Raw genomic sequence first — 25,395 nt, forward strand, 5'->3', positions numbered from 1 at the left:
CAAATATTGAATTTTGAGTGCAACAACAAATAGACTTCCAGATTCAATAATCAAATATTTATAAAAGATAATTGTGAAACACATCTCTGAAAAAAACACACTGAAAACAGAGCTGTGCATAAACATTTTGGGGGACGGCAATATATTGTTTAGACTTATCTGGGAACAGGCCTGCTTTACCAATATTACTGTAATTTAGACGTAGTAACTATTTTTCCCCACGTTTTACTTTTGTCCACTAGAGGACGCCAAAAGAACACCGATGATGAAAAAAAGAGTGAGCAGAAGTCCTCGATAAAACCAATATGGGGTAGCAGACAATAATAATTATCAATTTCATACAAATGTCACGTTTTTGTGTGTATGACGCCATATTTTTATGTCGATTCCTTATGTCTTTGAATGCCGCATCGTCACCACTTGATGCAATGACGCATCGGCGCATTGACCACACGTGGTCCCCCTAGATATATTTACATATCTATTTTTTTTTTATTCTTCAGTGTTAATCACGTGACCGCAGTAGTTCCGCCCAGAATAACTTCAGCATGTGTTGACATTCCGGTGCCTTTTTATTTTAGGGATCGTTTTTTTTTCCACAGGACGCGCAATTCCGCAGCCCTAACGGATCCGTTTGTTTCTCCAGCCCGGCTTCTCCGGAGGATGGACGGCGTAGCCAAGCGCCTCGTAGCCTGACGACTTGCCTCTTCCTCCAAGATGATGTCCATCGTCGACCTGGACGACGAGCAGCGGTGGGTGCCCACGCACGTCAACGTCACCGTGTGTCGGGCCAGGGGACTGCGGACTAAAAGCAAGCACGGCAGCCGTTACCTGTACGCGGTGCTCCAGGTGGGCAAGGACAAGCACACCACGGGCCTGGTGGACAAGGCCGAGGTGCCGGTGTGGTCTGAGGAGTGCTGCTTCGAGCTTCTCCCGGGGGTTTTGGGCGACGATGAGGAGGACGGAGACGCCCGGCGGGGAGCTTACCCGCCCGGCAGCGCTGACCTGGTGGTGAGCGTCATGCACAGGGTTCTGATCGGGCTGGATGTGTTCTTGGGCCAGACGCTGGTGCCGCTGGATCGCATCTTTCGGGAAGGGACGTGCCCCAGAGAGCAGTGAGTGACACCTCATATCTCCTCTTATCACTTGCCCTGAAATCCAGGGTTCGTATGGGTGCTTGAAATCCTCGAAAATCCTCACATGCCACTGTTGTGTTTCAAGGCTTGAAAAGTGTTAAATGGTCTGCATTTATGTAGCGCTTTTCAAGTCACTGAAGACCTCCCAAAGAGCTTTACAATGTGCTTCACACTTACCTATTCATACACACACTCACACACCGATGGCGGTGAGAGCCATGCAAGGCGCCTACCTGCTTATCAGGGGCATTAGGGCTTCTGTCTTAAAATTGAAAAATTGAATAACACAAATTAGGGGCAGCATGGCGGCGCAGTGGTTACCGCGTGTGCGGCACAGTTCTGAGGTCATGAGATCGAACCGCCTCTGTGGAGTTTGCATGTTCTCCCTGTGCATGCGCGGGTTTCCTCCGGGCACTCCGGTTTCCTCCCACATTCCAAAAACATGCATGTCAGGTTAAGTGGCCTAACCGAATAGTCCCTAGGTGTGAATGAGCGAGCGAATTGTCTGTCCCCGTGTGCCCTGCGACTGGCTGGCAACCAGTTCATGGTTTCCCCTGCCCACTGCCCGAAGATGGCTGCGATGGGCTCCAGCACCCCCGCGACCCTACTGAGGATAAGAGGTGAAGACAATTAATGGATGGATAACACAAATTGAAAATAGAGAATGAAAGTAAAAATAGAAACATTATTTTCGAAATGAAAGCAAAATAATGTTCAATTACTGTTTGAATTTTGGGTGATGTGTTTGTAAATGCTTGAATTTGTTTCCATGTTTCTCAAAATGTCATAATAAGCCAGTCTTGGGGGGGGATTTTGAGCATTTTTAAAGCTCTTTTATGAATAAAGGACAGGATAGGATTAAATATAATGAAGAAAAAACTTTAGCTGAAAAATAAAACAAGTTGAACAAAACAAAAATGTAAACAACGCAGCGTCTGAAATACCAGCTTTGAACTGGTTCAGTCTAAATGATTCCTTGTGCTGCTCAAGCCACTCTCACCATTCCTTTCTCCCTTGGCTAGTGTCACTTGCAGCATAGCGGCAGAGTCTGTGGAGGCTCCGGTGTATTACGGTGAGAGTATGTTATTATCAAGAGTGCCATAAACAATTAATAAGGAACATTCAATTCATGAAAACGTCCTTAAAACAAACAATTCAATCGATAAACTAAAATGTTATCATACTTGAATTTTGCATGTTATATCACTTTAATTGAAATGATTAAAATGGTTTTACCTAGCCAGACATTCTGGGTGCTCGGCAAAGCTCTGAACCTAAAATCGCCCCTGCTTAAAATCCTATATAATAATAATAATAATAATAATATGAAGAGTCTGTGGAGTAAGGCTTCAACAACTAATCGATAATAATGGAAATATTGAAAGTGTTGGCAACCAATTAAATTATCAATTCTTTGTTTCATGCAAATTTATGAGCCACTTCATTAAAATCAATGCAAACTGTTTTTATTAAAAAAATGTATTTTTTAATCTATTTTTAATTGAACCTTAAAAACAAAATTGGCCCAAAAGTTTCAAGTCAAGTCATGTTTATTTGTATAACCCTTAATCACAAAGTCTCAAAGGGCTGCACAGATCACAGATTATTGCAAACCACAGACTATTATTACACCATCCACTGATCTAAAACCTACATGAGGGCAAGGAAAAACTCAAAAACCACAACATGAGTCAAGTCATGTTTATTTGTGACCCCCTTAATCACAAGAAGTCTTAAAGGCCTGCACAGACCACAGATTATTACAAACTGCAGACTATTATTACACCATCCCCGGATCTAAAACCTACATCAGGGTAAGGAAAAACTCAAAAACCTCAACTTGAGGAAAATGAAGAAACCTTGAGAAGGGACTGCACATGAGGTCCCCTTCCTGGATGACCAGGCTTTGTAGTGTCTGACTTTCATCATGAGACCAAGTAAAACATTTTTCAAGGGAACAGAAAGTGCTGCAGAAGTACAGAAAAAACATTAAAGAAGTAAATTAAATAAATAAAATAATAATTATAATAATGACATGTGGGAATCTACATGAGCGGCAGATTCTTAAGCAATTTTCATATTGGGAATGTTTATCATCCATCCATCCATTATCTGCACCGCTTATCCTCAGTAGGGTCGCGGGGGTGCTGGAGCCCATCCCAGTTATCTGTCAGAAAGACAGATACACTTTGTTGACACATATTGAGCAAACACAGATACAGCAGAGAATATAAAGATATGGATTTAATTATCTTAAAGAAAAAGCCACATAAGTGAAGCATTTTTAATTTTATTAAAAACGCCAACAATTGAGCATTAACTCATTCAACGCCATACGGTACAAATACGTTTTTAGAAGTATTGTCCCTTGGTGCCAAAACGTAAAAATAGTTTTTTTTTCGTTTTATTAAAAAAACAAAAGCATTATAAAGGGTTTGGCGATAGTATCGAGTCCCTGGGAATGATGTCAGTGTGATAAATACCCATTAGATAACAGGAGTGGCTTTGATCTTTGTCCACACATCAAGGAAGCCCCCGCTTCCTAGTGTTGCTTCCTTTTTTCGGCGAATGAGTGGCCCCATATGGAAAGTAGGCATAGCGAAGCAGTATGGTGAGAGTTACAAGATAGGGACAAATAGTAATAGGCAATTAATTCTTCAACAGAGATGATAACCTTCAAAAAAAGATGAAGAAAAGCCCATTGTCATTGTCTTGGTCAGAGGGATGACGTTTTCTGTGTGTCCGCAGGAACGTGTTTGCCTGAGAGAATGGGATAGCCATGTGATAACGTCAAGGAAAATATCGGGCGCTTAAAAGTTCCCTCGTGTTTATGGAAAGCATTGCTTAGATATTGGAGGTATCACAAGTATATATAAAATAAGCACCAAATTGAAGTTCTGCTTAAAGTGCATCATTTCACAAAAACTGTTTTTCTCTAAAGTTTTCTTTGTAAATGAGTATTTTCAAGAAACTTGGAAATGTTCAACTGCTGTTTACCCGAAAAAAAAGTTAAAAGCTAGAAACATGTTTTTAATGAACGATGAGGGTTGAAGCTTTCATTTGATTTGCCCATAAAGCTCCAGAACTACCGTCTGAATGCCTTCAAAAGTGGGTCAGAACGGCATAAATTAGCTGGCACCTGCTCTTAAATTTGAGAAAAACGTCTGGTATTAAGTCAGTTAAAGGGAACGTTATTACTTGAAGTTGTTTATTTTTGTCTGGTCAATTTTAATCTGAGTATGTTCTACTATCTCTGGTCAAAACTCCAGAATCCTTTCAGTCAATACATTTGATAAGTGAAAAGTGTTTCAGTGTGCACCTTGTTATTGGGGTGGGATGCTGGTTCCTCAAGTCGAATACATTTTTAACCACTTGTGAAAACAAGTGCTACAAAGCACGAGGACAGATAAAAATGATGGAGACTCAAAGTGACCCAACCACACCATTTTACCCCTCATTTTTTCACCCAGGCTTTTTGTGTCAGGACTAGAACGTAAACAGGACACACTCGCGTAACGTTTACCACAAGTTTTATTGAAGGAACGAGGAAGGGGTGCGCCCACGCTCCGAGGTTCGCTGGAGACGGGAAGCAAGTCGCTCTCGTACACGGCTTGTGATCCGAACACAGAAGTGGGTTTCCGTGGCGAGCGATGGCGGACTCGGGGACGGAAAAAACTGGTCGGTAGCCGGGACAGGAGAGCAAAAACGTGGTCGGGGTCGGAAGCGAGTCGTAAGCCAGAACGGGGGAGCAGACGTGATCGGGATCAAAACGGGTTGTAGCCGGAGACAAACGGGAGCAAAACGGGACAGGCGGGGGTCAGGGTCGAAAAAGGCTTGCCTTGAACACACGGAGATTAGCCGGGACAGGAGAGCAAAAACGTGATCGGGGTCGGAAGCGAGTCGGAAGCCAGAACGGGAGAGCAGACGTGATCGGGATCAAAACGGGTTGTAGCCGGAGACAAACGGGAGCAAAACTGGGACAGGCTGAGGTCAGGGTCTAAAAAGGCTTGCCTTGAACACACGGAGATTCGCAGACGGACTGACAAAAGGGGAGTGACAGGACAGGGTGTAAATAGTGGGGAAGCAAATCTGTCAACAAGCTGCAGCTGGCGCCATTCGGGCGGGGCCAATTGGGCGCCATGGCAACCGTGACATTTTGAGCTTTTCAGGTACCTGTAACTGTAAGATAGAGGACAAATATGTCAACCAGGGGAGCCTCATGTCATGTAAAATACAAAATAAAAATTAAAAAAAACAATCCGCAACCTACGTGTTTTTAAAAAAAAAATGCATGCTTATACGATCATCTATACATTTTTGACTAGCTTTGTCTTGTCTTCAGGTGAGAGCATTCTGGGTCAACAATTCAAGGTGCAGTTCCACTTGGGGGCCATAGGTGGCGGGTAAAAAGGTGAAAACTTGCGCGAGGCACCTTCAATTATACGCAGTAAAGGCAATTCCTTACAAATTGAGTTTCCGCCAGCCTTGTTCTAAAAAGTCCGCTTTAACTGTGAAATTCTACAATAGCGTCATAAAGCTTTCTCTTTTTGTACACTTTGACCTATTTGTCTTATCCATACCTATGAATCCCTTTAGCAAAGCACAAAAGCCACCTTTGGGTTTAGTAATGACCTTTTTGAAACCGTGTTTATAGATAGTAAGAACAGAAATAGAGACCGCTTCTCTATTTCTCTCGACACTGCAGGTCATAAACTTGGGAACAATAGCGAGGAGGACAGACTCATCAGTGTCTTGTCCTTCGCTTTTATAGCACGGAAGCTGCTCTGTAACTCGATAAATATATTCAAATGGATCTTTGACGTCTATAACCGTCAATGGCAGAGTCATTCTTCATCAGTAGAAGGTTATTTCGGGGACTATTTGTGTTCTGATTCGACGATATGGGAGCGAGCAGTGAAGTCTCGCACGTTAAGCTCAAATTCCTCATGGTTTCTTCAAGTCTAAGCGCGGCCTTACTGTAACACGACGTCACATATTTCGCATCTCGCCCGTCCAGGAATCAACTTTCGAGGATAACTGGCTTTCAAGTTGTAGAATCAGGTCTCACCAACTAATTTGAAGTCTAGAGCTACTTTTTTTGTTAATGTTTGGCGCAAAGAGCTAACAATTTTTCAAATTTTCTTTGTTTTTTTGCGGCTAATGGGGACCAAGATGCCTGGGTGATCTGCAAAAACTGCGAAGTAGCTCCAATCCATGTTTAATATGTGCTTTGCCAGCCCCTGCTCCCGGCAGTAGTCGATCGGTGATAATGGATCGTGCCCTCACAAGTGCAGTTCGTTTTAGTCGGAAATAACAGCAAAAAGAGACAAACAAAAGTGCGCTCCGCTGGCCCCCGTTTTTTTTTTTTGCTGTAACTATTGTGAAATAACAGCAAAAAATGACTGCCAGGCCTAACAAAAGTGTGTTCTGACAGTCCCTTTTTAAAGAAATATGGAATAGAGGAAAATGGATTGTTAAACAGTGCAGTGAATTTAGGTTGGCCACAGGGGCATGATTCAGCTGGCCAAACTGGGGAGAAAATATGCTCTGCCAGCTTCTGCTTTCAGCAATAGTCGATCAGGGCTAGTGGATCACGGCAACACAAGTACAGTTTATTTTAGGCGGAAACATTGCCAAGAAGAGATACGCCCGGCCCAACAGAAGTGCGCTCTGCCGGCCCCTGCTCATTTGCTGTGTGTTGGCAGAGAACTATTGTTGAATGGCTTGTCATCTTGGCGTCCTCATATGAAGCGTCTCTGCCCCCTACTGGTTGCACCCAAGAGGACAGCTCTATTTAGAGTAACAGCTCTTTTAGCTCGGCTCGGTTCCCAAACAATTCCTCGGATTTGTTTTTTAATGATATGTTATAAATACATACCTGTCAACCTCCACAGCTCTACGCCGGTACAAACTGTCGTATTTTCCCGTACAAAATACAAAATAATCGTACTCCATATTTTTATTTTTTTTTCGGAAAGATGCATGATGGGAAATCCCTAGGCGGCAGACGCATGCGATTGACAAATTTGCGTTTTTCCGTACAGATTTCCTTGTACGTCGTACTCGTCTTAGAATGCATAAAAAATGTACTTTGCACGGCAAAACCGTACAGGTTGACAGGTATGTAAATACCAATAAAACATTATGCACCAAATTATTTAGTAGTTAGTAATTTCATTCGTTTTGCAGGGTGTCCCTGAATAACACTATTAATAACAATAATATTCACATCAGCTAAAAAAGGTGTCAAATAAAAAACAATTTTAAAGTCGAACGACAACAAAATAAAAATGCAAAACAATAATCCATTATCCATTAGCTGCACCGCTTATGAAATGAAATGAAATTATCTGCATTTATAGAGCGCTTTTCATGTCAATGACTTCCCAAAGCGCTTTACAATGTGCTCCACATTTCCCAATAGCGGTCTTGTATTGCAGCCATGTAAGACGCTAACCTGCTTATTGGGAGTATTAGGGGTTCAGTGTCTTACCCAAGGACACTTCAACATGTAACACGGACGAGACGGGATTCGAACTGGGATCCCAAGACGAGCGCTCTACCTCCTGAGCTACTGCCGCCCCCATTATCCTCAGTAGGGTCGCGTGAGTGTTGGAGCCCATCCCACCTATCTTCAGGCAGTGGGCACGGGACACCCTGAAATGGTTGCCAGCCAGTCACAGGGCACCCAGGGACAGACAACTCACTCGCTGATTCACACTTAGGGACAATTTGGACCGGCCAATTAACCTATCATGCATGTTTTTGGAATGTGGGAGGAAACCCACGAAAGCATGGGTAGAACATGCAAAATCCACACAGAAAGGTTTGATCCCATGACCTCAGACTTGTGCCGCACACGCTCAAAACAATAATATAGAAATTAAAAATATTAACTTGTCAGTGCTATAAATAAATAATCCTATGTAAAAAAACATTCTAATTCTATTTAAAACAATTTAGACACCCATCCTCTGAAAAACACGCAAAAAATATAAATTAAAATGAGTAAAACAAAGCAAAAGATCAGCAATTGCTAAGATTGAAATATTGAATGCACTCTCCTTCAGTGCAATCAATATCATTAAAATGAGTCAAAATTTTGCTCTTTTTTTCCCGCTTTTTACACATATAGTACTTTATTTATTTTTTTTTTGTCCTCTTTATTATTACCCAACACCTATGGAGCCCTTCTACCAGGACTCAAAACAAGTTATTCGTAGCCAAGCTGCGCATGCATTGCTGAAGCAGAATGGCAGAATTCATGTCAGTTTACAGCAGCCCATTGACAAAGATGGGAATATCTCAAAATAGCACAAAGTACGTGTAGCACCAAGACTTTATTTTAGTCATCAAATGGGCGCTGGATTTCTTCCTTGTAGGGTTCTGGAAAAATGGGAAAATTGTCCTTGAAAGTGCTTGAAAAGTGCTTGAATTTGGCCATGGAAAAGGCGTACAAAGCCTGAAACTGGTGCGATACGCAATATTCCCCCAGTCGTAGCACATCTGGCTTCAATCGGCGCACCCTCGGAATTCCAGCGCTCCAGAAAAAACAACAAGACACGTGTTCTCGCGGACTCCAAGAATTGTTGTCCTAGAAGTCGTGCCGAAGTTTGGCTGAAGCTCCTAAAACGTTTTGTGTTTGTCATTGTGAGCAATGTGAACAGGAACTCCTTCCCCACCCCGGCCCTATCGACTGCTTATGTAATAGGCAGGGGAAATTTCCAAACGGAAATCAATCTTTTTTCTGTGGTTCGTGCTGCAGTATGGAAGGCAAAGTGTATTTTTTAATCTATGGAGCATGATGTCTTTTCAGAAACATAAGAAACTTTCGGAGCAAAATTTAAAAAGATATTTGAACAAAGTATAGGCTCAGCTCATTTGCTGATGTTTTCGATGACTATTTTGGAAGTATTACAATTAAGACCACAATTAGGTATATATTTTATATATAGGTATATATATTTATCAATCTATCTACCCTGGTCGTGTCCCTTAAGAGGGATGACCCACAATAAAAACAACACGTACACAAAAACAAAGAAAAGAAAAAAAAGGGAAAAAAATGGCAAAAAACACACACATTTTTGGACCATTGCCAACCCAAATGCCCAAACGCCCAAACAAGTTAAGCACCTCGGCACCCAAGTTGGTCGTGCTTTCGTCCCTCCAGATGAAACGGGACACAAGAGAGCGGCCATGTCACTCAGGTCAGGGTGACACAACACACTCTTCTGTTTAGGGCCCGACAGCTTTCACTGGTTTACCCCTGCCGCATCATACAGGTGCCTTGCCCATCCCTTAGAACGCGTCCAAACATCCTACTATCCTTTTCCAACACCTCCCCACTCATTCTTGTCACCACACATCTACAATTAAGGCTACAATTAGGTATATATACTTTTTCATGTATTTTTCATTCAAATAATGATTGTTATTGTGGTTGTTTTGTATTATTTTTTTCTTATCTTACTATATTTTCTCATTTTTACGGTACGCAGTACTTATTTTTTCAATCAAGTTCCTAACCAGCTCAGTAGCCTAGATGGTAGGGCGCCCGCTTTGAGACTGGGAGGTCGCTGGTTCGCGCCTCGGCCGAGTCATACCTAAGACTTATAACATTGGTAAAATGGCGGCGCCCTCTGTTGGCTGCGGCTGCATCGGCTCACTACAACGGGTCAGGTGTATCGACATTTCGTTCTGTGTACATTGTTACAAAGAATGACAATACAAAGGAAAAAAAAAAAAAACTATGCTTTTTTTGCTATGTGAGGGAAAAGGGTAAACGATAATATTTAAATGATAATAGGATAGCAACACCCATTAATCCATCCATTATCTGCACCACTTATACTCAGTAGGGTCGCGGGGGTACTGGAGCCCATCCCAGCCATCTTCGGGCAGTGGGCAGGGGACACCCTGAACTGGTTGCCAGCCAGTCGCAGGGCACACGGGGACAGACAACTCACTCGCCCATTCACACCTAGGGACAATTTGGACCGGTCATTGAACCTGACCTGCATTTTTGGGATGTTGGAGGAAACCGGAGTGCCCAGAGAAAACCCACGCAAGCAAGGGAAGAACATGCAAACTCAACACAGGAGGTTTGATCGCATGACCTTAGAACTTTTAAGTCAATTTATGTTAATTTTGAGTTCCATTTTTTTTATCTGCACACTATAAAAAATCTGAAAGATATGAGGGGACAAGTCCATGCATGATTTTGTACAATACCAACAGAACCTTAAACTAACTGGAAGCCAATGTAGGTTAGCTAAAATCGGGGTAATGTGATCAAACTTTCTTGTTTTAGTTAAAAGCCTCGCTGCAGCATTTTGTATTAGCTGCAGGCTCTTGATTTTGGACTTCGGGAGACCAGAGAGTAGTGCACTACAGTAATCGAGACGGGACTGAGACAGTATAGGGCGAATTTTAGCAATGTTACGAAGATGAAAAAGAGCTGTTTTAGGAATATTTTCAAAGTGTAACTGGAAGGACAGATGAGGGTAAATAAAGGAATGAATAAAGACAAATCTAAAGAGTTACCGTGTTGTCTGTATGCCTGTCAGGTGGTTCAAGCTTCACTCCAAGTCGGGTCGCAAAGCCAAGGAGCGCGGCGAGCTGCAGCTGACTGTGCAGTTCACCCGCAACAACATGACGGCGAGCATGTTCGACCTGACCGCCAAAGACGGCCGGCGCTCCGCTTTCGGCAAACTCAAAGATCGCGTCACGGGTAGGAAGCGACCTGACGCCGAGTCGTCTTCAGCCATCGTGCCGGGCCGCTACGCCGCCCTCCCGCCCGCCACTGGGCAGCCACCGGGCGAAGAGATCCCGCGCGACGCGGAGGAAGGAAAGAGGAGTACCGTGAAGGATTTCTTCAAAGGGAAGCTGAAAAAGTCGGCGGATACCAGGTCCTGCTCGTCGATAGCCTCTGAGAGCAGCGCCTCGTCCGTGGCTAGCGACGTCACGGGACCCCCGCCCGCCCTCGGGCCCCCACCCGCCCTCGGCCTGCTCTCGGATCTTCCCAGCTCGCCCATCTACTCCGCCGTCACACGGAAGGACGCCTACTATGGAGAAAGAGATCTGACAAAAGCAGGTAACATAAAAACTACCAATTGAGGTTCGCCCGTTGTCTGAAAATGCTGTCACGGTTCATTTCAAGGACCAATGGCAATAACCTGATCGGAGAAGGAATAATGGATTTTCCGAGTAATCTAAATGATTCATTTTCATGCCTTGAGACAAACAAGTAACTACAAAAACATGGCGTATGACTATCATCCGATTGGAAGAAGTCAAAGCATGGGCTCCAATGCTGCGTGTCATGTGTTTACAAGATCTGCTCGTACGTAGCTATCCAGAAGCATAGACTTACATTATATATGAATGGATACGAATGTGATATCCATCATATATATAAATATAGAAGGATACAAACTTGTTGCGGGCAGCACGGCGGCAGTGGTTAGCGAGTGTGCAGGCACAGTTCTAAGGTCTTGGGAACCTCCTGTGTGGGTTCAAATCCAGCTACCGGACTTCCTGTGTGGAGTTTGCGTGTTCTCCCCGTGCTTGCGTGGGTTTCCTCCGGGCACTGCGGTTTCCTCCCACATTCCAAAAACATGCATTTCAGGTGGATTGGTCCAAATTGTCCCTAGGTGTGAATGAGCCTGTGTCTGTCCCTGTGTGCCCTGCGATTGGCTGGCAACCAGTTCAGGGTGTCCCCTGCCCACTGCCCGATGATTGCTGGGATGGGCTCCAGCACCCCCGCTACCCTACTGAGGATAAGCGGTGCAGCTAATGAGATGAGATGAGACAAACTTGTTGCATTTTCAACGTGTGGACTTTAAATAAACTGAAATCTAAATCAACCCATATCCCAGGCTTTTTTGTGGGTGAACCTCTCTGTACTACAACTCTCACTGTGCTTTGGGGCATAAAAATATTCCAGATGAGGGGACTGCCCGATCGCGCAAGCAGTCAGATTAAGCGAATGAATATACATTGAAGGATTTTATACATTTGACTGTAAAGGATTTTATACGATTGAATACAAGTTACATTTATTGAGTGCAATGAAGATTTTCACCGAGTAGGCTATAGTTCAATGACAGGTCGCGCCGTTGCGAATGCAGAATATTTTGTCTAGTTCTGTTGACAACAGGACTCTGACGGAGGACGGCAGGCGATGTTTTGAGAACAAGGCCCAGACAACGTAGAAACGTTCGGTGTTGCTTTTGAGTTTTCCAGACGTCGCGACGCCCATGTTGGGGTTCCCTGGCACGCCCATGGGAGGAGCCGGCACACCATTTTGGGGAGAGGCGTGGGCCGAGAGAGGAGGGCTAGAGGATTTCAGACAGGCTTCCCAGAGACTCCGACGACACTAATTCAGCTAATTCGGCCATATTCGATGGAGTTCACTTAGTTAAATAGTTTATGAAATTAAATTTGCCCCCGTGTGAAAATGTCGGCTTTTCATGTTCATCTTTTCCATCAAGAAACGAGCGCGCAATGTTGGGTGAATATAGGTTGTGTTTGGTTAATGGAGTCAGATAACTAATTCGAACAATTTGTGAACGATACATTTTAATATTAAATTCCCAACAACATGCACGAGTCATCGGAAAATGAAAGAACTAAGGGCGGCAGTGGCTCAGGAGGTAGAGCGCTCGTCTTGGGATCAAGAGATCGCAGTTCGAATCCTGGATCCTCCGTGTTACATGTCGAAGTGTCCTTGGGTAAGACACTGAACCCCTAATACCCCCAATAAGCAGGTTAGCGCCTCACATGGCTGCACGGCCGCTATTGGGAAATGTGATGCACAATGTAAAGCGCTTTGGGAAGTCTTGACTTGAAAAGCGCTATATAAATGCTGATCATTTCATTTCATAAGCCGACCACTGCAATGACAATATCATCAGTCGGACCTGAATCGTATTATTGTACGCTTTAAATAGTTTACATATTTGGAATACTGGCAATAGTCCATTACTTGCCTGCATGAAAGCCTACCCATAGCTTTATATTGTAAAACGCTATCGCCTCTCTCCCTGCAGTGCTCACCAGCCAGAACACTCACAAGGTTCTGACACATAAGCGGGCCTTCAGCGACGAAGCCAGTAAAATCACGGAATCCGTCCCTCAGGCGACTCCCACCACAGAGTCCACCAAAGGCCAGCAGATCATGAGTCAGTCCAAGTCTTCCGTCTGCATAAACGGCAGCCACGTTTACGATTCCGAGCCGTCCATCCCAAAGAGCGCCGGGACCCTGCCCTCTAAGTTGGTCTTGTTGGAGAGATGTTCGCCGTTGTCCCGGTCCTTGCAGAACCTGACCAAGCGAGGCGAGGTCAAAGGCGCTTTTGCGGTGGGGCGACGGTGGTCCTTTGATAAAACAAAGAAGGAGGAAAGGGAATCTCGATCATCAGAGTTTGGGGGTCATGCAGAGCAGGCGGCAACCACTTCAGCTGCTGACCCTTCAGACAAAGGGTGGAGGCTGAGGAAGAGCTTGTTCACTGGAGGTAGGAGTGATTCCATCCCATTAAAACCTGATGGAAGCCAGACCACTTCCACTTCTGAAGGAAGGTTCAGAGGCTGGTTCAGCTCAACGGACTCTCAGAACAAGCCAAGGTGAGTCTGCGGGGGCAAGTCGCTATCTGGTTTCTTTTTGTGGAAGCCATGTCTATCCAGGCTTGTCCATTGAGTTGTGTGTCATTTCAAAGCAGGACTCGAGCCTCCATTTCATGGAAATGTTCACCCAAATTTATGTTGGTATGAGTTTTAAGCTATTGTTTATGTATTCCCCCATGCTTTATTTACTTTGCTTGAGCTTTTGTTTTATGCATGCTCACCTTATGTTCAGTTAATCATTTAGCCAGTTTTGTGTCCTTAAACCAAAAGCCACACTGAGATGTGAAGCTTCTACAACTACTATTGTATATCGGTATCTGTTTGAATGAGAACAATGTCTGCGACTCTTAACTAAGAGGACCACTGTGCCCTCTTTCCCTCTACAGGCTGCAAGGGTCTCCTAAGCTAGAAAGCATCACAACATTATCCCCTCCTATCCCTCCTCGCACTTCTTTAGACTCTCACAGTTCCTCATCTACCGACTCTTGTCCCTTTGAGCATAGTCAAACGCATCCCGTCACACCCCCACCCACCCCCATGTCCCCCTCCAACCCTTTCTTTGAAGAACTTCAGAGGTCACCTCTATCTATGCCTACTTCCTTAACCACTTGTTATAGTTCTAGGCACTCAGGCCTGGGCATAACCAAGCCTACCAGTAAACTCTCTATCAAAAGAGAGCGTCCTAGGCCTGTCGCCAGACAGGTATCACTCCCTGAGTTTTTACCAGAGACTTCCAAGCGCTCGAGGTGTCGCCCTATGTCCATGAACATTCAGGAATGGGAAGACTCATTTGATGCGTTTGCCTCAAACAGGCTAAACTCACCCAATGAAAATCCCATTCGGATGCCGCTGGAACAGGCACTAATGTCCAGTCAAAGGTGCAGCTATCCCATTGGAGCTTTAAATACTGATTATATTGAGCAGGATCTCCAAAAAATCCACCAGGAACCTCCACCATTGCCACCAAGGAGACCGGTTAAAATGTTAACAACTGAGATATTCTCTGATGGTTGGCTCCACAGAGGCCAAGAACTGGCAGTCCATAAAGAAGCATATCTGCTGTCCCAGAGTGGCGTGGCCTCACTGCAGCATGTAAGAGAGTCTGAATCTAAAAGACTTGCATCAAGTGTATCACTGGACAATTCCCTCAATCCTTTTGGAAAAATCCCTTCCCCAGTATTCAAGTCTGAAGAGACCATCAAGAAGTATGAACCTTTGGAAGACACTGCAAACTCCTGGGCCGGCAGTCTGTTTGACCTCTACGGCCGTGTTAGCAAGGGAAATGTTATGCAGCACACTTTACAAGTTAGTAACAAGACAGGGAATGTTCTAGATTCCGAGGGTCCTATCGCAGATCTCTTGAAGAAGTCTTATGAGAACTCTATGTCAGAGTTGAGGACTTGTGGGATTCCCTCTCCAGTGGATTTTGTTGAGTCTTCTACCAGGACTCAAACAGCAGGCATGGAAAATGATGTACCTTTTTCGCTAGTCGTAGAAGATGCTAACATGAATGTAAGCCGTTCCAATTTCAGTTTTATAGATTCTGATGGATCTTCACAATCAGAAGCAGTTGATGTCAAAGGCCTCAGTTGTACACAGCTCCCCAAAAGCCATGAAACGGCCGTGTATTGTGACAATACCGTTAAGGAGGCCAACACATCCAAAGATACTGACATATTTGAAATGGACTTGACTTCAGAAAGAACCTTATGTAATAAAATGTGCAAAGTCTCTCCGATTTACCAGGATGTTGCGTTTAATGACAAAAACTGTAGCATCGGCAAAACGCAGAAGCAACCTGCAGCCAATCAGTCCAATTTTGGGATTGAGTCCATAGAAGATAATAGGAGGAATGACGATGATTTGAAGTTGATCAAAAATGACTGTGATGATAACGGGAACCCTCAAGATGAGATGGAATTGTTTCCACGGGTAATTAGCGTAAGCATCCAACCGAAAGGAACTTCAATAATGAACAGCAGTAACAGCCCAAGCAGGACATTTCTTCAGTCTCCAAGCATCAATGAAGGTCCAGCATCTTATCTACCTAGTAGTTTAACTTCGTTTCCTAGTGTAGCCTCTGTTAGCGAAGTAGATAAAGTGTCGGACTATAATTATAATCGTTTATCTCCAACACATGGAAATGGTGGTTCGTCACTTGTATTAAATAAGTTGATAACAGACAAACCTTCTGAGATGTCTTTCGAAGTCCTTCATGCCAAAGTGGCCCCTCATTTGGGAAGTAATTCAAAGTTTGAGCGGGGTTCTACCCTCACTCCCTCAACCGACCCACCTACCGACCATCCAGTTACCCCCACCAGTTGCCCCGTCACATGCTCCCCAAGCACTGGGTCACATTCTCCTGCAACCGGCAAATCTCAGACTGTAACCCACTACACGACCACATCCTCCAACTCTAGCTCCTGTGCCACTGATCAGCCTGAGTTTGATGCATGCCTCTCACTTTTGACTGAGAAGACCAGGCCATCTTGCAACCTGCCCCGCCTGGAGAGCAGGTGAGCATCCTCACACTAGGAAATCCAAGTTTTCAGTTTTGCTTCCCAGAATTCACCTGCCTGGCTTATTATTTATTTTTATTTTATCTGTTCTTCTGGTTGCTATGCACTGCTTTTTACATTTTTATCATCTCATGTTTTCACTCCATTAGACTGCATTGATGCAAGAACTGCAATAAAGTGACACCTCGGTACCTGAATGACTATAATCAAACAAATCAGGATTCGAACCAACGATTTTAGTAATACTTCCTGCGATATTTGTACGAAAGAACCGAACCTAAACACAGACAAACTCAGCCGAACACAGCATAACACATGGCCGAGTGACATGGGGAGCCATCTTGGCCACCATAGCCCAGTTGGGTAGCATCATTAAGAGAGAGAAATCGGCAGTCCGACAACAATTATTGAGAATTTATTGTGTTTTTCTGAGTTTCTTGCCTTTTTTTGCTGACAATGATGGGTCCAAAGAAAGTTTGTGACGGGGGAAGAAAAAATTGAGAAGAGTAATCAAGTTTTAAGAGGGAAATTATCACAAAATACGAGAATGTTGTACTAGTGTCTGCCATCCAACCGCTGCTTAAAGCTACAGTAAATTGTTTAAAATCGTTTTATATATGTTTTCCTTATGTTTATCTTTATTATATATGCTTTTAGATGATTAGGGTTGTTTAAGGAAACGTTAGTATTTTGGTATAAAAATGAATCAAATTTATTTCAGTCTCCCAACGAATGCTTGGAATGGATTATGATCGAGTACCGAGGTTTTGCTGTACCGTATTTTCCGCACTATAAGGCGCACCGGGTTATAGGGCGCACCCCCAAAAAATAGTTTTTGGTCCTATATTTTCCATACATGAGGCGCACCGGATTATAAGGCGCTACAATGGGAACGTCGACAAAACAGTCAGATAGTTCAGTTAAACTTATTACCCCCTTAACATTCCGAAAGCTTGCAAAGAAGCAAATACGTGTCTCAGACATGTACGGAAACAGTGTCTGTATGATGTCACCAATCACTCAAATGCATCGTTCCAAATATCATTCGGAAGGTTAAAGTCTTGGGATTCAAGAAATGCCAAACATTTCTTAGTTTCCATTTTATTTTTTGCTGGCAACTGTGTGGACAGCAAAGTAAGAATTTTATGGTGCAGGGAAACAGGGCTCTTTACTGTGCATATGACAATAAACACTTTTGAATTGAGTTTAAAAATAGACTCATCACAGAAACATCAAGATCGTTCTAAAACAAGATACCGGGAAAATATAAAGCCGCATAGCTCACCTAAGTTTTCTTGCACCCATCCCGTTCAATAATGATACGTAACCATGGTCTTCTTACAACCGTGAGTGTAGTAAATCCAGGAGAGTCAAATATTTACAAATACAGAATAGTAAAAAATGTTTTCTCTATGCCGCAGTGCAACCCAACCTGTGATTCACATTCCTCTTTTTCGGCCAATTGCAGGCTTTGTTTCGCCCCTTTAGCCTATGCGAGATTGTAAATGATAAAAAGGATCCGCCCCCTTTACCTCAGAATAACTTTAGCCAATAGTGACTGATTCAAATGATGATTGACACATTGGTTAGCCAATGAAACGCCGGTAAATAAATCCCAGCATACACCGCGGACTACTTCGCCTTCGGGGGGAAAATCGAGTCAGCGGCTGCTTGCCTCAGTTGCAAGACTTTGCGACTTAATATTGATCCATATATGAGGCGCATGGTCAGCTTTTGAAAAAAAAAATGCTTTTAGGTGCGCCCAATAGTGCGGAAAATACGGTACTAATACAAAACAAATTGGTACAAGTTGTACACAATTCACATTGACTACGTTTACATACGGATTTAATTCATTTTTCAAAGATCAGAATTGGTTTTTTTTAATTAATACATTAAAATTGCGGTTAACTGACTTCAAACCAGAAATTTTTGATTTTCTGTGTGTCTTTATATGGACTCGCAAAAAAATGAATATTGGAAATATTCAATTCTGAAACCAGAAAATGCCTCACTTGTGCTCTAAATAAGGTTTTGATCGGATGTGTTTATCATCCTGGATATGCCAATAAGCTGACAAAACGGTAACTCCCAGGGCATTGCAAATCAGTTGTATGGCATGACTCCTACTTGTGGTTGCCTCAGGGCAAGAAGCTCCAAATTGGCATTAAATCACAAAATACATCTTTTGTTTCTATTAGCAGGTCAAAAGTCATTATTAAATATAATTCAGATTCAGATTTCAGATTCAGATATACTTTATTATCATTCGTGTATACGTTTATACAGAACGAAATGTCGATACATCTGACCCGCACAGTTTCCTTGAGCGTCAGCCGGGATAGATAAGATTAACCATGTCTTTGTCAGAATTTTAGCGCAGCAGTTCGTCATCTCGCGGTTCGATGTTACTTCCAGTTGTAAATGGTCCAGTTTATTGTCCAGAGAGCGAACGTTGGAGAGGAAAATGGATGGGAGAGGCGTTTTGAAGGGTTTAGCCTTTAGCCTAGCGGTTAGCCCGGCCCGACAACCTCGCTTCCTCCTCCGGTCACACCGCTCTCTTGCCACTCTGCTTCGCTGCTTTGTAGGCCGCTGGGTCTTGTTGACGTAGCAGTCCGAAGCTAAATGAACACTCCCGAGTGGTCGTAGCACCGAGCGCTTGTCTGGATGATCGCATATCCAGCAAAAAAAATTGCGATCGCATATTAATCTGCAGTTTGAGTTGACATTGTGCGCCGTCAAAACTGAGTCAAAGACTGGGTTTTATGGCCGAAGTGTAAAAAACTGTAGCGAGCCGATGTAGCCGCAGCCGAACAGGGGCGCCGCCATTGGCTCACTTTGTCAACCATTGTATACATAAACACTGTTAGCCTGAGTATAGCTAACTGGAATTCAAACCAGAGCAAGAAAGAACTGATAGCGAAAGGTAAATAAGATGGTAGAGGGGTTCATACTACGTTCTCGTTCCGACCCTTCATTTTGCAGGCCGCACCCGGTGAAACCATTAAACCAACCCGAAAAGAGGGAAAGCCGTTCAGTTCTTGAAAAACTCAAGTCCACCATCAGCCCGGGACGCTCCGCCCAACAGGGGGCGGTTGAGACTTCGACAATTCAGGTAGGCCAGGGGTCAGCAACCTTTTCGGTGTGGAGTGCCACTTTCAAGTTTCCTTGTAAATCAGTCTGCCACACCAAGATTAATGACTCGCACAACATTTTTTTTTTTGTATCCAACTGAGCTGTCATTTTACACTCGTCCAAATATACAAAATGGATAGACATTGAAATCGTATAACTGACCTATTTATCTAGCACTATTTTTGTTTATCAAGAAACTAAAAAATGAATGTGAGCAAAGCGTGGAAAGGCCTGTAGACATCCATGACTTCAACTTTTGACCACTAGAATCAACCATTCTTCATCAACAATGAACTACAATCAAAAATCAAGTGATATGGACAGCTACCATACTATTCACCAATGAAATTTTATAGCAGAGAATATCAAATTGATACACACACGCTTGCTGCCAGCCCTTCCTTTGATGTTCACTACTTCTGGCTGACATGGGGATGTGTTTTATTCTTGTTTTTGATTGTCGATTTGTTAGCCAAGCCTCCAAACAAAACCTACGAGCTCGAATAGAATGCTTCTTTAATATATTCGCATTAAGTAAAAGATTTTCCGTGCTCTGCTATACAGTGAGCAATGGCGTTTTTAGCAGTGACAATGGTTTTCAGGGTCTGTGTTTGTTTGCCGTACCTCGACACAGCTAACTTTAATGTCTCTGCCTTGTCAGACTCGTCTTTGAATTCACGTTCATGATTCGTTATGTATTGACGTTTAACACTTGATGTGCGAGGTACAACGCTCTCGAGGCATAATGCACAAACGGCACGGTCATTTTTTGCACAAAGCCCAACACATTTGCCCACGCTGACTGAAAAGAATGACATTTTTTCGCTGGAGGAGCCATCATGATTCATTCATTTATCGCGCGCATGTGTTTCGTTGGCTGGTTTAAAACACTCCTCGGCGCCGCGCAGACACACGCTCACAAACGGAGCAGAGGATGAGGGGCGCGACCGTAAAGCCTCTAAACAACGCAGCGCGCAACTGAAAATGTCTAAATTTCAGGTAAATGCGCTTAAAAACAAAACAAAAAAAACATTATTTTTCCGTGCGCTCGCGTGCCACTGGTTAACCCCTCGCGTGTCATTGGTTGCCCACCCCTGAGTTAGGCTAACGACACCAGGACAACTCCAGTCCGGGAATATGGAAAACCCGGGACTCACCTCCCAGTAGGTTTTGACCGTCTCGCCTTTTCTCAATCCCTGCAGGAGCCCGCAGCGGACAGGTCGGCGCTTTACGAACACCTGACCAACATGGAGCTCATCTCCTTGCTGTTGCAGCAGGACGCCGACATGAACGAGCGGCAGGAAGCTTCGGAGCGCCAGCGAACGCGGCTGGAGAAGTGCGAGGCGGACCTGAAGAAGGTTAAGGCGCAAGTCCGAGATTTGGAGGACTACATCGACAATTTGCTCCTGCGGATCATGGAGCAGACGCCAACACTGCTGCAGGTCCGATCCAGGCACAAGTGACCCTTAGAAAGGCCTTCCAATGACTAAACAATAACACACATGCATGCAAGACTACTTCCGATTTTTTTGTGCCTGAACTTGGAAAGCATCAACGAGTTGTGCTCTTTGTCGCATTTCAAATGTAACGTAGCAATTTCATGTCAAATAATGCAGTAAGATAATGAATGCAGTACTGACAACACAAGAAACTAGTACAACCTGGTTTAATAGTTACATGTAGGGTTAAAATAGCTTTACTCAACCCCTAAGTTAGAAATCAAATTTCTAAGAAACCACCAGGTAGCCCCTATAATGACATTGTGTGTTATGTAGTGCCTCCTAGAGGTGAAAAAAGAACTGCGTTCATTAAAAAAATACAAAATGTTGATTTAAATAATAAGCAGATATGAGGCGATTAAGTCACTTTTAGTCTCCGTAGTTTGTATTCTTTGTGGTTTGTATCACTCCTCAGTGGCAATAGAATAGAATAGAATAGTCCAGTTGTCTGAAACTCGCGGCCCGGGGGCCAATTGCAACCCCCACTTTGTTCTAAAAGTTTAAAGGGACAGTGTGTGTTATTATGAGACTCTTGGTGGTAAAAACTCATTCATATTGATTTGAAGATAAGCGAAAATACATTATCTATGATATAAGCATGCATGCTATATATTACTCACAGGGGGAGGAATTTGCATTAATTTGACACAACATGAACTAATTGTCCGCCATCGTGTTGGCATGGTTACCGAAAAAACTGTTTTTTTCTTTGTTTATTCCCTTTTTTATTTTTCCTCTTCTGTTTACTCCCCCCCTTTTTTTTTTCTTTTTTTTCTTTTTTCTTTTACTTGTGCAAGTCTGAGTAATAATTTGAAAAGAGAAATTGCTATGTTTTGGTCACTTTGAGTGTCTGTAGTTTGTATTCATTGTTGTGCTTTTTAGCACTTTTAAGTTGCACCACACAACACAGCGAGGTTTAAAGCCAATTATTGCACACTGTCCCTTTAACGTAAGTCCAGCCTGCACTTACCTTCTTGAGAGAGAGAGAGAGAGAGAGGGAGAGAGGGAATGTGAAAAACAAAAGAGATAAAAAGAGAAATAGTGAGAGAGGGGGAAAGAGAGAAAGAAATCCAAAGAGAAACAGAAAGAGAGAAGGAGAGAAAACAGAAGGAGACAAAGAAAGAAGGGGAAAGGGGAAAGAAAAAGAGAGAGAAAGAGAGAAAATGAAAAAAGGAAGAGAAGACAAAAGAAGGTAAAAAGACAGGAGAGAGAGAGAGAGAGAGAGAGAGAGATTAACACCCCTGGAATATTCTTATTGTCATTGATATCAACATTGTGAAACATTTTATGCAGCGAGATTTGACATGGCACTCCGGGGTAAAACATGTCATAAAGACTTTGAAGAAAAAATCGATTAAAATAGGATAAATAGGCAAAATATAAAGAAATAAAACAAACACGATACAATTTTTAGAAAACTGACCTTAGTTATAATAATAATAATGCTATTAAAAAAATGAGTGCATTATAGCAACACTGCAATGAATACAAGTGCAACAACATCTAGCAGCAGCAATTTAAAAAAAAACAATGTAATTCGCAAGGTGTATATTTTTATATTTTCGTGCAATTTATTTCAGTTTCATTTGGCAACGAGAAAAAAACACAAATAAGTCGAAAGATATGTTTTCAGTTTTGTGCGTTCGATTAGGGTGGTGATTTCCCTGGGAAGGAAGCTATCCCTTATCCTGTTTTTCCTAGTTTAGAGGGACCTGTAGCGCCAACAGTGCGCAACACTACCAAATACGGTGACCTCTAGTGGTCAGATAACATGTAGTAGCGCCCCTATTTATGACCATTCGACTTCGGAAAAACGTGAGATACGAAAAAAAATTTCGGGATGTCGAAAAATATCCGGACATTGCCGTAAGTTAGATTTTCTATTGTGTGCATCTTTTTCCGAGTACAGGACAGGACTGTAGTGCTTCTTTCCGCCACTGCCGGCCTGTGGCGCTGTGAGAGGTCACACAGCATCCACCCTGAAGAAGAAATCCGGCTTCTACCTTCTAGTTCGTGTACAAACACACTGTACTGTATCTCTAGCACGCTAAGAACTTTGAGGTTTTTTATTGTTTAATATCTCGTGCATCTTAATATGGTTGGTGTAAAGTGTAAAGAAGAGGCGAGCCGTTTCTTTGGAGACAAAAGTGAAATAGGAAAGCTTGATGCGGTTGAGAAAATGGTTGGATCGCCACTTTCTAACACGGAGGAGGACCTCTTCCAAAAGTAAGTTAAACTTCACTTTATTTATCTTTACAGAGCATATTATTCTATGAAATGTTTATTTTTTTTCGTGCAAAACAATACAGGTTACTTATACAAGCCTTAAACATACTTTTATGAAACCTTAAACATACAAAATATAGCGGCAACCTATCGTTCGTATGTTGGGCAGCATCCATAATGATAATGTTCCAATCCAGTGCAGTGTTCACCAACAACCCATTTGTTTGGGTTGTGCTAAACAAAATAACCCAGCCTGTTCAAAAGTTTAAAAAAAATATTGTTTTTGCAGAATTCCATTTCATAAAAAAAAATAAAACCATTTTCGTGTTGTTCTTTTCTCTCTCTGCAAAACGTTGGGTCAAATCAACCCAGGAATTGTGATTTGGATCATTTTTGACCCAACTGTCTTTGAACTATGAACAGATTTCATCAGCTCTTTAGAACAACCCAAATAATTGGGTGGTTTTGTGTAAAACTACCCAGAAATATGGGTCGAAATGACCCAAGCATTGGGTTGATGATCCATTTGCGGACAAAACCTGGGTTATTTTTAACCCAACTGTTTCGAGAGTGGATGGTGGTGGAAATATTTCACATCACACCAGCTTGTAACATCACCCGAAACAGATCTTCACCAAGGTGGTGTAGTCCTCTTAGAAAACCTGTGTAGCCCACAGACTAGTTCTGTGAATAACTCACCAGTGATTGGTCATTGTGATTTTCAAAAAAATTTGTTTTCTAACTTAGTGGTTGAGTAAAGCTATTATAACATTAACATTTAACAATTAAATCGGGTACCATATCTGAATGATCTCGTTTTTAAAGGATTAAAGGCGTTTGAATGTACAATTACAACTAGACAATTCCCGCGGTAAGAGTTGTAATTGATCTGGAAGATGATCCTGGCATGTATATATAACATTAGCATTATGAGTTAGCATAAAGTTTTTAACTCAGAGAGAGGTTTCTGTCATTTTTTAATTGGTTGTGTGGGGGGGGGGGGCGGTACTAGCAAGTTCATTTGAGATGGGCCCACAACCGTTAGCAACAAGGATATGCCTTGTGGAGGTCTAAATGGTAATAACATAGTAATAACACTGTTTATACACTTTAAAAACTTTTAAAATATACATGTTCAAATTGAATGGGCCGTTCTATTTGAATTGGCCCATCCGGAATGCATTGAGCCCATTTAATTCGATGAATTGTTAGCCTGTTAGCATTAGAATCATTTTTCAGCAAGAAACAGTTAGCATTTAGCCGTTAGCATCACTTTTTAACGTGTATACATTAGCATAACTCATCAACACGAGGCCTTTAGCAAAATTTGTGAATATGAAGTCTTTAAAATATTGCCATTACCAAACTTTTTAGCATTAAGAAGTTAGCGTTTAGCCGTTAGCATCACTTTTTAGCATGTACCTGTTAGCATAACTCATCAGCCTGAGGCCATTAGCATAATTTGTAAATATGAAGTCGTTAAAATGTCGCCATTACCAAAAAATTTTAGCATGAAAAAGTTAGCATTTAGCTGTTAGCATCACTTTTTAGCATGTACCTATTAGCATAACTCATCAACATGATGCCATTAGCATAATTTGTAAATACGAGGTCGTTAAAATGTTGCCATTACCAAAATTTTGGCGATAGTACGCCAGCCCAACTTGTCACCATCAGTTTTTATAGCTAGCATGAGTAAGCATAGCATCAACCTCTTATTGCTAATACTTGGGCTGGCTGTGCCAGCCCAACCCATTGTCGACAGTGTTTACAGCTAGCTTGCGCCAGCATCAACCTCTCATCGCTAATACTTGGGCCCAACTAATCACGAACAATGTTTACAGCTAGCGTGCGCTAATTCTTGGCATAGCCAGCCCAACACTTTGCTAGCGGCGCGCATAGCTGTAATGTGGGTCGGGCCCCCCTCAAGCCACCCTGGACAGTCCCTGCTTAGTCCCTACTACCCTCTGGAAAAGCCCTCGTTTTCATGACTACCCATAGAAATGAATGGGCCCATGTATTCCGGATGGGAGATTCTCAAAACCCATTATTCCGGATGGGGACTTTTTTTTTGGGCAGCCATGATAATTTTCAAGATTTTCCTTTATAAATCATTGGTTGTTCGCATCCGCAATTTCAGTTAAATATATCATACAGCAGACAAACACAGTGATATCTGAGGAGTGAAATGAAGTTCATAGGATTTACAGAAAGTGTGCAATAATTACTGAAACAAAAGTAGCCAGGTGCATGAAT

General features: G+C 42.8%; 1 protein-coding gene across 1 annotated transcript; it reads left to right on the top strand.

Annotated features, from left to right (window-relative positions):
- The first annotated feature begins 481 nt into the window (after nt 1-481).
- On the top strand, nt 482-23,458 carry rab11fip5b (RAB11 family interacting protein 5b (class I)). Its single transcript, XM_088343552.1, has 6 exons — nt 482-1,115; nt 10,706-11,232; nt 13,190-13,760; nt 14,147-16,276; nt 19,265-19,394; nt 20,617-23,458. Exons 1-6 carry the CDS (start codon nt 718-720, stop codon nt 20,875-20,877), a joined length of 4,017 nt encoding a protein of 1,338 aa, XP_088199678.1. The 5' UTR covers nt 482-717; the 3' UTR covers nt 20,878-23,458.
- Nucleotides 23,459-25,395: the final 1,937 nt, after the last annotated feature.

The sequence above is a fragment of the Urocampus carinirostris genome, chromosome 9 (assembly GCF_059441175.1).
Source record: "Urocampus carinirostris isolate Australia breed hairy pipefish chromosome 9, RoL_Ucar_1.0, whole genome shotgun sequence".
Taxonomy (NCBI): Eukaryota; Metazoa; Chordata; class Actinopteri; order Syngnathiformes; family Syngnathidae; genus Urocampus; species Urocampus carinirostris.